Source organism: Miniopterus natalensis, chromosome 1 (assembly GCF_054644295.1).
Source record: "Miniopterus natalensis isolate mMinNat1 chromosome 1, mMinNat1.hap1, whole genome shotgun sequence".
In the NCBI taxonomy this organism is placed as follows: domain Eukaryota; kingdom Metazoa; phylum Chordata; class Mammalia; order Chiroptera; family Miniopteridae; genus Miniopterus; species Miniopterus natalensis.
This window is the reverse complement of record NC_142081.1, coordinates 47,210,510-47,225,648: the sequence shown is the minus strand read 5'-3', so window position 1 is coordinate 47,225,648 and position 15,139 is coordinate 47,210,510. Positions and strand designations below refer to the sequence as shown.

The following is a 15,139-nucleotide window of genomic DNA, read 5'->3' as shown; positions in this document are numbered from 1 at the left end:
ATTTCTGTCTACACAGAAGACCTTATTCTTGGCCACACTGACCTGTCTTAGAAAGAAAAGAACACAGTACCTTGTTGAAATAGTAGTATTAACAATGACCACTTCTCAAGTGCAAGACTAGGCGAAACATTTTTGCAACTCCTAAGAAATGGTTTTGAAAGTATTTAATTATCATCCGTTAGATTTTTAAAGAGTGAATCTCTTGTTAAAATGCAACAGTTTTGGGGGAGACAAACTGGATGAGGGAGAATAGATGATAAGTGACTCTTTTGGGAGTTGAGGTTTCAGTTACTAGTTGCTGGCTCTTGAGCCAGTTGGCAAAGCAGGGCTTCTCTTTGCAAGTCCCTATAACTTATCCCCCAGGCCCCGAATCTGTATGCACCCCCTGAATTAGAGACCCGGGAGAAGTATAGATAGAGAGCCTTATGGGTTTACAGTGTAAGGTACCTAGAATGGAGATAAGCGTGGACTTTTTAGAAGCAGACATACCTGCATTTACTAGTTGGGGGACCTTCAGTAAGTTAGTTTGTTGCCTGAAAAACATGGTTGATAGCAGTATCTACCTGAGAGGATTTTCTGTAAGAGTCAAATGAGATGATGTACAATTGATTCTTGAACAACACAGATTACCCCGTGCAGTTGAAAATTCGTGTATAACTTTTGACTCCCCCAAAACATAACTACGAATAGCTTGCTGTTGCCTGGAAGCCTTACCAATAACATAAACAATTGATTAACACATATTTTGTATGTTATGTGTATTATATACTGTATTCTTACAATAAACTAAGCTAGAGAAAAGAATGTTATTAAGAAAATCATAAAGAGGAGAAAACATATTTTAAGTATTTAATGAAAAAAATCTTCATATAAGTGGACCTGCACAGTTCAAATCTGTGCTGTTCAAGGATCAACTCTATAGAAAGTACTTACAGCATATTAATTGGAACATAAGAAATACCCAATAAATATTCAGCTGCTATTATTATTATTACTACTGATGGGTCGGTTCCTGCTGTGTGTACCCAAAGTAAAGTTAAATGCATTAAAAGCAAAAGCCACTGGGTTGATTTTTTTGACCAATACACAGGGCTGCCCTTCTCTCCTTGGGAATCTTATGGGCCAAATGGGATCTTTGGGTGACCTTCCTCTTTCCGTGCTTTGGGCTGTGTTCTAGCTTAGCCATCTGTTCTTTGAGTAGAATATTTATATGCAAAACAGTTTTAAAAAAAGATTTTTTAATTAATTTTTAGAGACAAAGGAAGGGAGAGGGAGAAAGAGAGAAACATCGATGGGCTGCCTCCTGCACACCCCCTACCGGGGATCGGGCCTGAAACCTGGGCACATGCGCTGACTGGGAATCAAACGGGCAACCTTTTGGTGCATGGGACAGTGCTCAGCCAACTGAGGTGCACAAGCCAGGGCTATGAACAAAGCAATTTAAAACAATTCTCTGCATCCCCAGAATCTTCCATTTTAAATGGCTCAGCCATTTATTAGCAATTTATTTTGAAATTATTATGCGGTGTGCTGAAATTGACAACACAAAAGTACATTTTTTGCCAAATGCCCCGTGTATAGAGGATTCAGTGTAATCTCCAGCACTGATGATTAGCCAGATGGGGGTAGGGGGAAGAGGCCATAGCTCTGAGCCCACAACCCTAATTGACTCAATTCAACTGTTTCCAGATCATGTCACACGAGCTCTTCTTCAGATTTAGTCTCCGGTTCTTTGGAAGATGATAAAATGGTAGCCTGCCCCGGGTTGGAAGCGATTCCTTTTATTGTTCGAGACTAGAAGAACTTGCACTCTCTGCTGGGAAGAGGTGGCATGTAGCTGATGAGCCGATGAACAGAACAGGAAGGACATGCTATTAAAAGGAAAACTTGACCATGTAGGGCTCTTATTTGTGAAAACACCACATACTTTCACCTCAACTTGTACAGCCTCACACCGCAGAGTCAAGAGAGCTCAAAGATCCAGAGTACTTTTAGAAACTTGGGTTCCTAGACCTCAAAGAAGGAGCTGCGATGAAAAAATAGCACTAAAATATAATTCAGAAAGTGCCAGGTGGAGGCTGGTCCTAAGACCTTGGAAAATGGAGCCTTACGTATGGAGACGCGGCCGAGGACACCTGCTAAGGAGACGGGGAGTGGGCTGGACGAACTCCAGGGCTCCGGGAAGGAAGTGCTCCCACCAGATCCCACCCCAGAAAATGCAGAAGCAGCCGAGTGTCCATGTAGCTTGATTACGTTTCTGTGTGAGAGGTGGCTCTGCGGATGGCCTGTGAATGGAGATCAACAGCACTAGTCCACTTAGCACCTTCCTCTTTATTTAAGAAGGTTTGGTTGGCTTCTAGTACCACAGGCATTTTGCCTGAATAGACAGTTCAACTAACTCCATGAAAAGGAGTGTATCTGGTGAAGAGAGACATAGATTCGGCTGAAATATATCAAAGTGAAATATACTTCACGCCTGCTTTATTTTTATGGGGGTCTTTTGGAGAGAGCCACAGGTGCTGGTATCTCATCAAAACTTAGTGTTCCTTAATCTAGTTAGTAGTAGCAGCAGCAGTGGTAGTACTAGTCAGTGGGTGGTATTAGCCCACGTGAGCTAATGGACTGGGCTAATGGAGTGAGTTCATTAAGGGGACAAGGTCAATTAGACGTTGGGTAGTTCTCCACTCCCACCACTTCTTCATGGCAAGTGGGCAGGTAGATGCTTTCTTGTCAGTAGTTGCCTTTGGTCTTTCATTGAGATGCTTCTGCCTAGCATAAGCATGTAGGCACTGGATGGGAAAGGAAGCAGATGAATAGATTTCCATATTAGTAATGAACTGCTAGCACAGTTAGCCTGCATTGGCATTCTGTTTAAGTGCAGGTCCTCAGATACTCTGCTGGGTACCCAGACTTCTGCCAGGGAGATTTGAGTCAGATTTGAGAATTGCTAACCTAGGTGTCACTCTAGTGTCGTGACCTGAACTGTTTACAGGGATATATGCTTTCATTTCCCTCATGTTTTTCTAAGTCTCTGGTGGGAAAGTTCCTGGCATTTGTTCTAGTGAAATAGATTCATTACCCAGCTTCAAAAAAGTGAAATAGTATGAAACCAAAATGTAATGACTTGTAAAGAAAGTGGGTCACCAAGGTGAGCTTTTCTCCCTTGACTACAGATAGTACTTGGAGGTCAGATAGACTTTATTTTGTGGTTCAGAGAATGGGTGAGGTGCTGAGGTTGTCTGCAGGATCCTGAGAGTGCCTCCAAAATTTTATGCCTTCGGTGCCTCATGTATGCCTCCCCTGGAACTGACACTGGGTCCTCAGCTAGTTGGTGATCTCCTTGATCTGGGTCCCAGCCTGACATGACCTCCCTCCATCTGCTCCTGCCTTTGCCTGTGTCCAGTTCACCCTTTCCATGGTGTGGACTTCACTTATTGCCTGTCACACCTGAGTTAGGTGCTCAAATTCTGCTGCACCCCCACCCCTTGTTGCTCCCCTTAACTGGATCTTTAGCTTTCGTCTCTTAAGGCTACAGCTTTGTCTCATGGCCACTCAGGCTTCCACCCAAAGGAGGTGCTACTCAAAAATTTGAGGCAGAATGTATTTACAGTAAATAAAAATGTTACAGTTTCAGATTCTAGTATTCAACATTGTATTATTCACTTTTTTATTTTAAAATATTAGGTACTTTATAAAAAATGTTGGTTTTAGAAGGTATCAGAAAGCTCACATGTGTGTGAGCCTCTTTTCTCTATGCATTATTGAAAGGAGTATTGCAGTTTCATTGTGTGACATGTACTGATGAGTGTTCATGATACAAATCATCCTTTCAAGGGAGAAGGTCTTTTCTTTGTAAATGTCATTGAGTCCACTTTCTCTTTGTTGAGATTGTTTCTAATTGGCTCTGCAGTATTTCTTAGAGGCTGCGCGCCCATGGTCTGCCTGTAGAGAGTATGTGAAGCTGTGCTCCTTCCAAATAACTACCAGCTAGTGGATATTTCTCGTGGTTCAAGGCTATGGGTGACCTCACAGTTCCACCTTAACTCTCTGGGGGAGGTATTATTAGCCTAATTTTTTTAAGCATAGGAAGCTGAGTCTTAAAAAATAAGTACACTCTTCTTTTTAGCAAATGGTATTGGTGCTGGGTTCATGGACTTCAAAACCAGCATTCATTCTTTGCTTATAATTATTTTTTAATTGGAACAAAATTTTAAATACAAAAAATTATAGAGAACTATAAGAACAAAAACCTCAGTACTTTCCTCTAGGATTGTCAAATGTTAACATTTTGGCATGTTTCATATTTTTTCTAAATAAAAGAAAACATTACAGACAAAGAGGAGGTTCTCTCTCTCTTCCTCTCCAGTTCTGATCTTTTTCCTTCTTCCCCCTCCCTCCCTCCCTCTTTAGAGGCAATTTGGTCTCCATGCAGACCATGTGTTGATGCTCTTACCACCTACATAAGTGTCTATTATCAGTATATGCTCAGTTAATGTGTTTAAAAAAGTATGTACATCTTTATGTATAATATATAAATAAGTAAAATTTATTGTATATATTTTGCAACTTCTTTCCCCAATCTGTCTTTGATGTTGTTACATATAGACCTAAATTATTCATTGTAATGGCTGTGTAATATTCCATTATGCAAATATATTATAATGTATCCTATTGATAGACATTTAGCTTTTTTCCAAATCTTTATTCTTTTACAAACAACGCCAAACATGTCTCTGTGCTTCTCAAACTGGGGAATACACTTAGAGGGGGAATTGCCAGAGCCTGGGGTTGGCAACATTTCACCTTTGCCAATACTGCCCATTGCTCTCCAAAGTAGACATACACTTCCACCCATCACGTGTGGGAAGGCGGATTTCTCCACACCTCTTGGCATGTCGGACTATAATTTTTGCCATTTGTGAAATAGCATCTCTTTGTTTGGATTGTAATTTGTGTCCAGCCTGTTACGACTGTTGAGGTTGAGCATCTTCCTAAGTGTGTTGACCATTCAGGCTTCCATGTGCCTGAATCGGCCTTTTCCCTTTGGTTGTTTATCTTTTTTTCCTGTTGATGTGTAAGAACTCTGTATACTATCAGTATTCATCATTTATCAAAAGATATTTCGATGCCATTATCTTCTCTCAGTCGGTGGTGTTTGTTTATTTATGGTGTTTTGTGTAATATACAAGTTTTTAATTTTGATATAAAGTTACCAGTGTTTCTGTGCTGTGTTGTGTGTCTTGTTTGTTTGCCATAAGGATATTTTTTGCGATCGTTTTAGAGATCATTTTTATCTTTAGGTTTTTCATCACAAGCCTCCCACCCCAACTCGCACGTTTGTCCGTTTTCGTGCTTTCTGCACAGCTGTCTGTCCTGTTACCTTGTAGTTCGTCCTACACTTACCCGTTGTGCTTATTTCCTTGTTGCCTGTCTCCCTCCGCTAGAATGTAAGCTCCCCGAGGGCAGTGGCTTTCGTCTGCTTTGTTCATAGTTGTATCTCTAACAGCTGGAATAGTCCCTGGCCTAGAACAGGTGCTCAATAAATATTTATGGAACAAATAAACAATAACCCATGTGGAATTTTTCGTTTGTATATGTGATACGAATAGGGCCACGCTTTTGCGGTGGGGGTGGGAGGTCATGGAAAGCTTGTTTCTCTAACAGCATTAATTGAATGGTCCATCCTTGCCCCACTGATTTTTTTCACGTCACCTTTGTCAAGCTGGGGCTGTTTCCCTTGTGCCACTGCCTTTAAGAATTCCTGTTCTCCTGCCCCCCTGCTGACGTCCGCGGGAAGCCCAGTGCTCAGGTTTAGGAGCGGGAATAGGGGTGATGAGCTAGGTCCAGTTCACGGGGAGCTCTTCTCTGATGGGCCAGTTAGTGAACATCGGAGAAGCATCTTTCATGAACCAAATGCCGAAATGGGTGTGAGTTCCTGCCCTCGGAGGACTTTCTGGTTGACGTTAAAACCTGTTAGAACTAAGGCAGAAAGCGGTAAGTCTTGCGCAGGGGCGTGAGCTGGGTGCCGAGGCCCCCAGTAGTTAAGCTCACAGACTCAGTGGCAAATGAAACCTGAGTTTGCATCTTGCCCTTGCTCCTGCCTGGCCTTTATATGTTTAGTGAGTGACTCATTCTTTCCAACACTGTTTCCTTATCAACAAAATGGAAATGACGCAGCAGCAGGTGCTGCAGAGGTTGCCATGAGGAGTGGCCGGTGAACTCGCGCTCACTAGTCGGTGTGGGAGGCCAGTCTTTAGGGAGGAGGTGATATTTGACCCCGTCTTGCAGGGTGGACTGGATTATTCTGGGCAGGGGTGGAGTGGGTGAAAAAGGACATGCCAGACAAGATATGGAATAAACAAAACCCCAAAACACGGAGACCAGTAAGTGCAGGGCGAGTTCAGGGAGCACTAACCTAGTTTGACGGGACTGTGGGAGGGAATCGTAATGAAGAGGCTGGAAATGTGGGTTGAGCCCAGTTGTGGTGGGTTATCAGCACTAAGCCAAGAGAATGTCCTTTATTACTTTGCTCTCAGTTCCTTAATGGCTCTTCAGGGGGTGCTGGGCAGTTTGGAGGGGAGAGGGGCAGGACAGGCAGCTAGGAAGCTCCCAGGGGAGTCCTGGCTGGTGCAGGCCTGGGTCCATATTCAGGAACTTTAGGAACTTTTATTTTTAGCACCAGCCTTGTGCCAGGTGTGGAGCTGGGTACGTCCATATACATATCTCAGTACATTCATCTGAAATGATTCTTTCCCTGGATATTCCTGTCCAATGTATGGTCTTTTGTCCCTGATCCCATATCCACCGAGGAAAGCACAGGGACGGAGAAGTTCAGAGCACCCTCTCCTCCATCCCACCTTCCGCCTCCAAAGTCACAGAAGAGAGAGAAGAGCCTTACAGATGTGGGGCCCCAGAATTCCTTCCCAGCCTTGCCTAGTTCCTGGGCAGCATCGCAGCGATCGGTTGTCACCCAGGACGGATGGGGGCAAACCTATAAACATCAGTGTGGTGCGAATGAAGGAGCCTGGGCCTTACATCAGGGGGATGTGGGTTTGAATCTCAGCCCTGCCAGCATCAAGCTCCAGGGCGACCACTGCGCTGGTTTGTCTGAGAATGAGAAGTTCCTGGCATGGGACACGTCCGTGCTAAGACCTGGATGTCCCAGGCTAGCAGGGATGAGCTGGTCATTAGCCGTGTGGTCTGACCCTTTCCCTCACCCCATCAGCAACCTGTATTCGGGGGTAGCGAGCATCCCTCTGCTTGCTCGTGCAGTTCTTTCTCCATTTACTGCCTGCCTTCCCCACTGGGATGTTTGTTCCGTGAAGGTGGAGACCAGGCCTTCCTTGCTCAGTACTGTGCTCCCGGCATCTAACCCTGGGTCCGAGGCAGAGGTGACCGCGGGTGATTGCTGAGGGATGAATGACTATGAAACTCGAGGAACCTCAGTTTGCACCTCGGTGGGGATGACCACCCTTAGGGCTGTTGCTGAGAACCCAGCAGAAGCCCCGGTGCCCGGTGCCCCCCTTTCTTCCTCCCCGTGGCTGTGCGCCGGCTGCAAAGCCGGCTTATTCGTTCTCCGAAGACTCAGGCCGCTGCCCTTCTCCAGGAGAAGTTGAGTTCCCTTTAGTCTAAGAGAGAAATCAAACCAAATTAGATTGTGTTACCTCAGATGCCAGTTTCAACGGATCCCTTTGAATGGTATAGTTCTATTATGATATATAACTTCAAACTTAATAGGAAAAATTGATTAAAATATGTGCCCTGTTCATATCTAGCCTGGCTGAATGCCACAAGACACATTAATTGAAAATGAATTTTTGCAAACCCAATCAAGCCCATGAAGATGAAAAATGTACCTTTTCCCCTCCGCTCCTTCATTGATTTTTCATTTTCCCCACTCAGGGCTTCATTTAGCAATTTTTCAGTTTCGTTTTGTTGTGGCCTTAATTCATTTCCTTCGCTCCCCCCAAAATGAGATAATGTACCCTTTCTGTGTCCTTTTAAAGCGGTTCTTGCGTGCTGTGTTAGTGCAGGCCGGATGCCCATCTGGCCGTATTTCTCGATGCTTTATTATTTCTCAGGAAAAGAGGGTAACTTTATTATTTTTAAAATTCTTACTTCGGTGGTTTTTATCGAGGAGAGTGCACTTTAAAATGCATAACTATGAAATGACAGTGTTACAAGACTTGTAAAATAGGATTAAGAGAAACTGTAGCAAAAATTTAAAAAAAACCCTTTCAGAGAAAGAATGTAAAATATCGGCTATTCTCATTTTTCACGGTGGGTACGTGGGGATCAAGCATGCTTCCTATTTTGTTGAGGGAAATGGAGACAACTGTTTGCCAGATCACAGGAGGTTTGGGTTGAACACAAGGCCCTGTCAGGACAAGAGGCAGCGAAGGGAGAGGGTGGCTAAAGCCCTGAGTGAGCTCTGGAAGGTTCTTGCCTGTCCTGTTCCATTCCTGCCCTGATCAGTTCACTGGTTCAGTGGATCTCTAGGTGTTTTGAAAACAGTAATGGGGATCTTCAAGCTATTTTTTTCTGACATTTTCAAGTCATCTCACAGCATAAATTTCCTGGGAAAAGTCTACTGGGACTCACAATAAAGTGTCATATTGCTTTACTTTGACCTAGAATTCAGAACCCTGGATATCTCATTTTGATTTGAAGCTTTGATTGGCAGTCTTTCATCTTTGATATATTTTGCAATGGGAAAATGATTCGTTTCTTGACCGTGCAGTTTAAAGCAGGAAGTCTTTTTAAGTGAGGGCCCATGGGAAGGAGTGACACAAGCAGGGGTGTTGGTGACCAGAGGTTGGGAAACTTCCTGCCACCACACACAGCCCTCCTACCCTGGTTTTGAATAAAAGCGTCTGTGGTTTCAATTGGTTATTCTTAAAATTAGAATGAAAACGTAGAAGAGGGTGAAGGGGGGATAAATGGTGATAGAAGGAGACGACTTGGGATGGTGAACGCAATACAGTATACAGAGGATTTTTTAAAGAATTGTACACCTGAAACCTACATAATTTCATCAACCAATGTCACCCTAATAAAGTCAATAAATTTTTTAAAAAAATTAGAATGAAAACAGAATAAAATGTAATTTCAAAGAAAATAAACAATATCATAACTTATTAGTAAACAAGCAAGCAAACAAATAACATACCTTCTAGTATTGTACTCTGTTTCAGTGTTTCCTGTTTTTTTTTTTTAATTTATCTTTATTGTTGAAAGTATTACAGATGTCCCCTTTTTTAGCACCCCACTGACCCCCTCCTCCCCACTCGCATCCCCTCCCTAGGCCTTCACCCCACTGCCGTCTGTGTCCTTGGGTTATGCGTATAAGCTCTTTGGTTAATCTTTCCCCGCCCCGCCTTCCCTCTGAGAAGCCTCAGCCTGTTGCGTGCTTCCATGTCTCTGACTCTATTTTGTTTGTTAGTTTATTTTGTTCTCTTACCCTTCGAGACAACATGGGGGACCTGGGAAGTATTATGCTGAGGAAAATGAGCCAGTCAAAGAAAGACAAATACACGATCTCACTTATATGTGGGAGCTAATGAACTGTTTTTAAGGCATTTTTTTTCCTGTTTTTAAGGCATTTTTCAGATACTTGCATATTATCATTAGGCAGCTGGTAAAAGAAAACATCCCAAGTGTCATTTCTTTAAAAACCACATCAAGTGCTGCCTAGCACTGAACACTCATTTGCTGCTGCCATGTCTTACATCCCTTCATTTCCGTCTGCGTTCCCAGCCTCAGTGGTGGGTTATGGTTCACGAGCTTTGCATAGCTGGGCCCTAGTCACATAGCTCTAATTCCAGGGCTGCGTCATATTCTGTCGTCTCACACAAGATCATCCGCGTGCTGTGCATCCGTCACTAATGGAAAAACCTCCAGGAAGCTGAAGAGCCTTGCAGCCCCCAGGGTTGTATGAATCCATACACAACAGGACCTCACTCAGCTTCTGTACAATTTCATTTTGGTCTGGTTGACACACAAGCTCTTTTTGAAACAGATTGAGAGGAATCCTCTCCTGTGTGGATTGATGAGGGTGATTTCACCTCCTCAGAGATCTGCTCTTTCTTATAAGATAGTTGATACGCTATACATTTGTTCCAGGTGGGTCTGCTGTATTGTGCAAGGGCAAGATGTACATAAAGGGTGGTGAAGGCAGTGGTGTCTCCTGACGGGTTTGCTGGGAGGGCTGAGGTAGAACTGAGGAGGGAGACACAAGGCCAGCCTGAGGGACTTGGGAAGACAGCGGGGAGGTGACCTTTTCGTTCTTCATGACAGCAGGGGGTTTCCTGGTGGGGAAGGGGAGGGAGGGTGGGAGGGCATGCCTGGTGGAGATGCCGGCCTGTGCCAAGACCTGGAGGCAGGACCGTGGTGTGTCCATGGAGTGCTAAGAGGAGGGAGGGGCTCTTCTGCAGGGTTCATTCTGAGACAGGACAGGCAAGCAACGAAACTGGGGAGATAGGGTGGGACCACAGCAGAGGGCCTATGTCCACGCGAGGAAGTTTGAATATTAGAAGCTTGGGTGGCTTTTTAAGTAGGAGAGTGATACATTCAGAGCCCCTGTAGGTAGAGCCTAGAAGTTGGTATTTTGTAAACACTCCCCCCAGGTGATTCCAGGGGTTGGCTTTGGATAAGAGGGATTGTTTAGCTCGGACCACCTATGTGGGCCACTCAATTGTGACTGACGTGAGGAAAAGCCATGGGCAGTTCTAAGAAACTTGAAGACCTCCCTCCCCTCCTTAAATATCAAACTGGCCTATAGTCTTAGAGACCTAATATCCTGCATGAGCAATTAGCCCGCAAGACACATATTCAGTATGAGTCACCAAAAACCATGCCAATGGAGATGAAAATTATAAAAAATCCTATTAACATCAGTAAAAAGTTTCCAGATTTTACCAAGATGGGTTTCTTCCCTTTGCTCTATAAGGGGGTCTACGATTTGATGTTTCAATTTAACTGCTGCAACAAGGTTATGTTCTTATATAGATAAAATAGGCTAGGTCTGGGAAGTGAGTGCTTCTGATTTCTCCCTTCCTGTTGCCCTGACTGGAGCCTGGTAACCTGGGTTATTTACCACCACCTGGTGACAGGTAGACGGAAATGCTGCTCCAGGAGGGCACATAAACCTGTTGACAGTCAAAGTTATAAACTTCAACACGTCAAAAAATGAGAGCAAAGGTACCATATGAATTTCACTTACAAGCTGCACGGTACCATGGATTCTGGGCAACCCCTGATTTTGAGGGGTGCTTGTGGGGACACGTCCACCTTGGTCCATCAAGGTCTCTTCAAGAGTCTGTTCCCTGATGTCTAAGGGATGGATTGTTCAGAGATGGATGGATGGATAGATGGATGGATGGATGGATGGATGGATGGATGGATTCATTCATTGTCTGAGAATATAAAAGTGACCAAGGTCTTTACTCTCAAGAAGCTCACAGTCTAGGAGGGAGAAACTGCAGTAATACCATAGTAGTAGTAGCTGGGTTTTTGTTTGTTTGTTTGTTTTTTAGTGTTTATCATATGCTAGGTGCAATAAGAGACAATATTTCAAGGCCCTTTGAAGTGGGCAGTGAAAAAAACACCATTTTCCACATAAACGTGTGCGTTAGCATTGTGGATGAAGAACCAGACTTGGCAGTCAGATGTTACCTAAAAGGTTATCAAACCCAGAAGCGTGCACCTCAGCTTATTTTAGAAACTTACTTATCTCCTCACTTGGGAGAAGGCCTGGAATGCGCTCCAGGGGAGACTAAGCTGGGGTTCAGCATTGGTAGCCCATAGGGAGAAGGCAGTCATGGGCCGCCTGCCAGCCTTCCTGTCCTTTCCTCCCTAATCCGAGCAAGCCCCCCCCCGACACAATCACGGGGCACTTCTGCAAGACACGCTCCAGGCTGGCGGGCAACGTGCGCGCCCGGTGCTCATCCAGCACAGGAGCACGTCGCTCCCTGAAGCACCGGCCGCTGAGAACAGGAGCCGGGCAGAAGCGGCAGCACCCCGAATCCTCCCGAGCCTGGCCTTTCCCCTTGGAAGAGGGGCCCCTGCGCTCTTTCAACCCGCCCGCTCCTGAGAACACCCCGAATCCTCCCCGCAGCTCTCCGCAGGTGACATCTTGCCTTGTATTTCGTTCTTTTTAAAATGAAAATGCTCCCATGGGCTGTTCATTAGGGAGCCCTCACCACAGGTCAGCCTCCTCCTGACTCACCAGCCGCTCCGATTACTCAGAGACAGTGAAACGTGTTGCGAAACTATTATGTTATTTGATGGAATATTGCCTCCGACCTTCTTGGAACATTTTAGTTAATTTCAGTACCCATTTTACCTATCATTTAAAAATTTTCAAGTCAACTTCTAAAGATCTTGACTCTATAGGAAGGAATGAAAAAAGAACACTAATATAAGGGTAATTTTTGAAAATTTTTTTTCTCCAAAAGTTGAAGGAAATTTAAACAAAATAACTTTTTTGTTTTGCCCATAATCCTACCCCAGCCCCCGACTGATTTAGTTTATCTAACTTCTCTTCTAGCTTTTACCTTCGCCATTGTAAACTTTCCCTTTTCTATCCCCTGAGGCTCTTTGTAAACACTTTCCTATGTTGCAATATATTTGTTTTCAGTGTTTGTGTAATATATTCCATCACATTGATATTCCATAATTTATTACCCATTCCTTTAGTGCTAGACATTAAGGTTATTTCCATTTTCTCTATTATAAATAATAGGAGCAAGAACATCTTTGTATATATAGCTTTTTTTCCTACTTCTGAATTGTATTCTTAGGATAAATTCCCAGGAGTGGAATTAGTGGGTCAAAGGGTACGAACAGCTTTATGGCTCTTAATATTTATTGCTAAATTGCCCAAAGGGTCATTCTAATTTACAATGCCACCTGCAACACATGAGAGTAGCTGTCTCTCCCACCCCTTCCAGCACTAATTTCTTCAGTCAATAGTTTGGGGCAAATTTAACAGGTATTAAAGGATACCTCATTACCGTTTTAAATTGTCAAGTTCTTCAATTATTATCAACATTGGACATTTTTCTTAAACATATATCTTATATTCCATTTTGTATGGTTTGCTTTCATGTTGGAGGGTTATATTTTTTGACACCAGGTGGAATTTAAAATATTTCATAATGAAAATGTCAAATGCACTTAGGACAGAGAGAATAATCCATGACATTCTGAAGGCTCACTACCCAGATTCAACAAATAGCCAGATCTTTGCTTTATTTACCCCTTCTTTTCCTCTCCTCCCCCCTTCATGTAATTATTTTAGGGCAAGTCCTGGACATTCTGCATATGTTTCTTATATACTTCACTATTCACCTCTAAAACGTGGGCCTTTTCTTATATAATCATAATGCCATTGTCACACTTAACAAAATTAATGATAATTCCTGGGTATCATTTAATAACCAGCCTGTAATAACATTGTTTTGAAATATCTTTTACTGATGCTTTGTTCCAATCAGCACACAGAGAAGGTCCATTACATTTGGTTGTTATGTTTCTAAGTCTTTTAATCTACAGTTTTACCCCCACCCAGTGACATTGCAGAAACTATGCCAGTTGTCCTATAAAAGTCTGCTAATTCTGGATCTGACTTTTTTCTTTCCTTATTAGCTCTAGAAGCTTTACAAGATGCAGTTTCAACTCGTGTGTGTGTGTGTGTGTGTGTGTGTGTGTGTGTTGAGAAGGGAGGCAAGAATACTTCATGGTGGTGCTGTGTGATTCACTTTGCATCATTCTAGGGCACACAGTGTGTGACTGTCCCTCCCATATAACGATGATGCTAAGGCTGATCGTGGATTCAGATGCCGCCAACCCCAAACAGTTGTAAAGTCCCTTGCCAGCTTTGCCCCTCGCTGCTTCGTCTATTAATGATGGTGGCCTGAATCAGTTGTTTCGTCGGATTGCACAATGGTGGTTTTCTAAATGTATCTTTCTTTCCCCATTTATTAACTGGACTTCTTCTGAAAAGTAAAACTTTTTCCCTCATAAACTAGGACTTTTTAGTCATCTCAAAATGCAGTTTGTACAAGAAAGGCAGGGTAAATGCTTCATTCTTTCCTCTGAATTGCCCAGTTGGTAAATAAGGGGTTTGTGCCCTTTCACCTCCAATGGTTTTGGAGTTGAAAACCAACAAGTTGTTGCTGTTTTGTTCTTGTTTTTGAAGAATCATAGAATACTCAGGGTTTTTTATATCTATATATTCCATTCAATTCCATTTATTATTCTTTTTGATGCTCAGATTGGCCCAAGGAAAACCCTTTATGTCCTTGTTTTTGAATATGATTAGGTGTCTGGGTTTATTGAGTATATTTTTTGCCCCTTGAAATGGGCCATTCTTTCAAGATGTCCTGTGTCTTTTTGGTGAGGAATGGTATGTAGAGACCACAATCTGGATATAGTATGTGCTTCTTGTTATTGTTTCTAAGTTTTCTCAGTGGACAGAGTTAGGAAATGAGTATTTAACAAAAGAAAATGAAAGATTATGAGTTTATACTGAGATTTTAACTTCAAATTTAATATAACTCTTTTTCCTTCTTTGATTTCATACTTACATTTCTTTTTCTTACACTAAAAACCTTGGTTCCAAACATAATACTATAATATATTAAATAGTTTCAAAATAACAATGCTGATATTACTACTAACAATTTTCCTGGTGAATGAGAGATTTTTTTGCAGTTCTTTTTACCTTTAGAATACATTCCACTAAAAAATATAGTCAAATTACCTTGTTCATACAATGCTTGAACTAATTCTTTTCACTGATTTGATATACAGTTAAGTTTCTTTATTTCAGTTCATTTTCAAGTTTTAGGATTTACTTACTTTTTCCTTTTTGGCTTTTATTTTTCGAATCTGTAAAATATTCTTTCAAAATTAAACCTATGTAATACAGTCTTATCAGAAAAGTCTTTCTTTTGTTTGGTCTCCTCTATCAAATTTTCCCCCCATCCCTATTGGTAACTATTTCTTAATAATTAGGATTTGTTTTTATTTTTGCAGTATTTCCTTTTGCAAATACATATGTATTCATATGTCCTCACCTGTTTTACACTAAAGCTAGCGTGCCATAAAACACACCATATCAGTGTTTTGGAGATCT

General features: G+C 42.6%; 1 protein-coding gene across 2 annotated transcripts in view; it reads left to right on the top strand.

Moving 5' to 3' along the window:
• MYZAP (myocardial zonula adherens protein) overlaps positions 1 to 15,139 on the top strand; it is an 83,741-nt gene that overhangs the window by 48,531 nt on the left and 20,071 nt on the right. Inside the window, exon 11 of one of the 2 annotated variants that reach the window (XM_087821259.1) lies at positions 1,690 to 4,557. The exons of the other annotated variant lie outside the window; for it this stretch is intronic. Coding sequence (XP_087677385.1) covers positions 1,690 to 1,743 — 54 coding nt within the window. The 3' untranslated portion in view covers positions 1,744 to 4,557. Of the gene's footprint in view, positions 1 to 1,689; positions 4,558 to 15,139 lie in introns of those variants that run through there. 2 annotated transcript variants of the gene reach the window in all.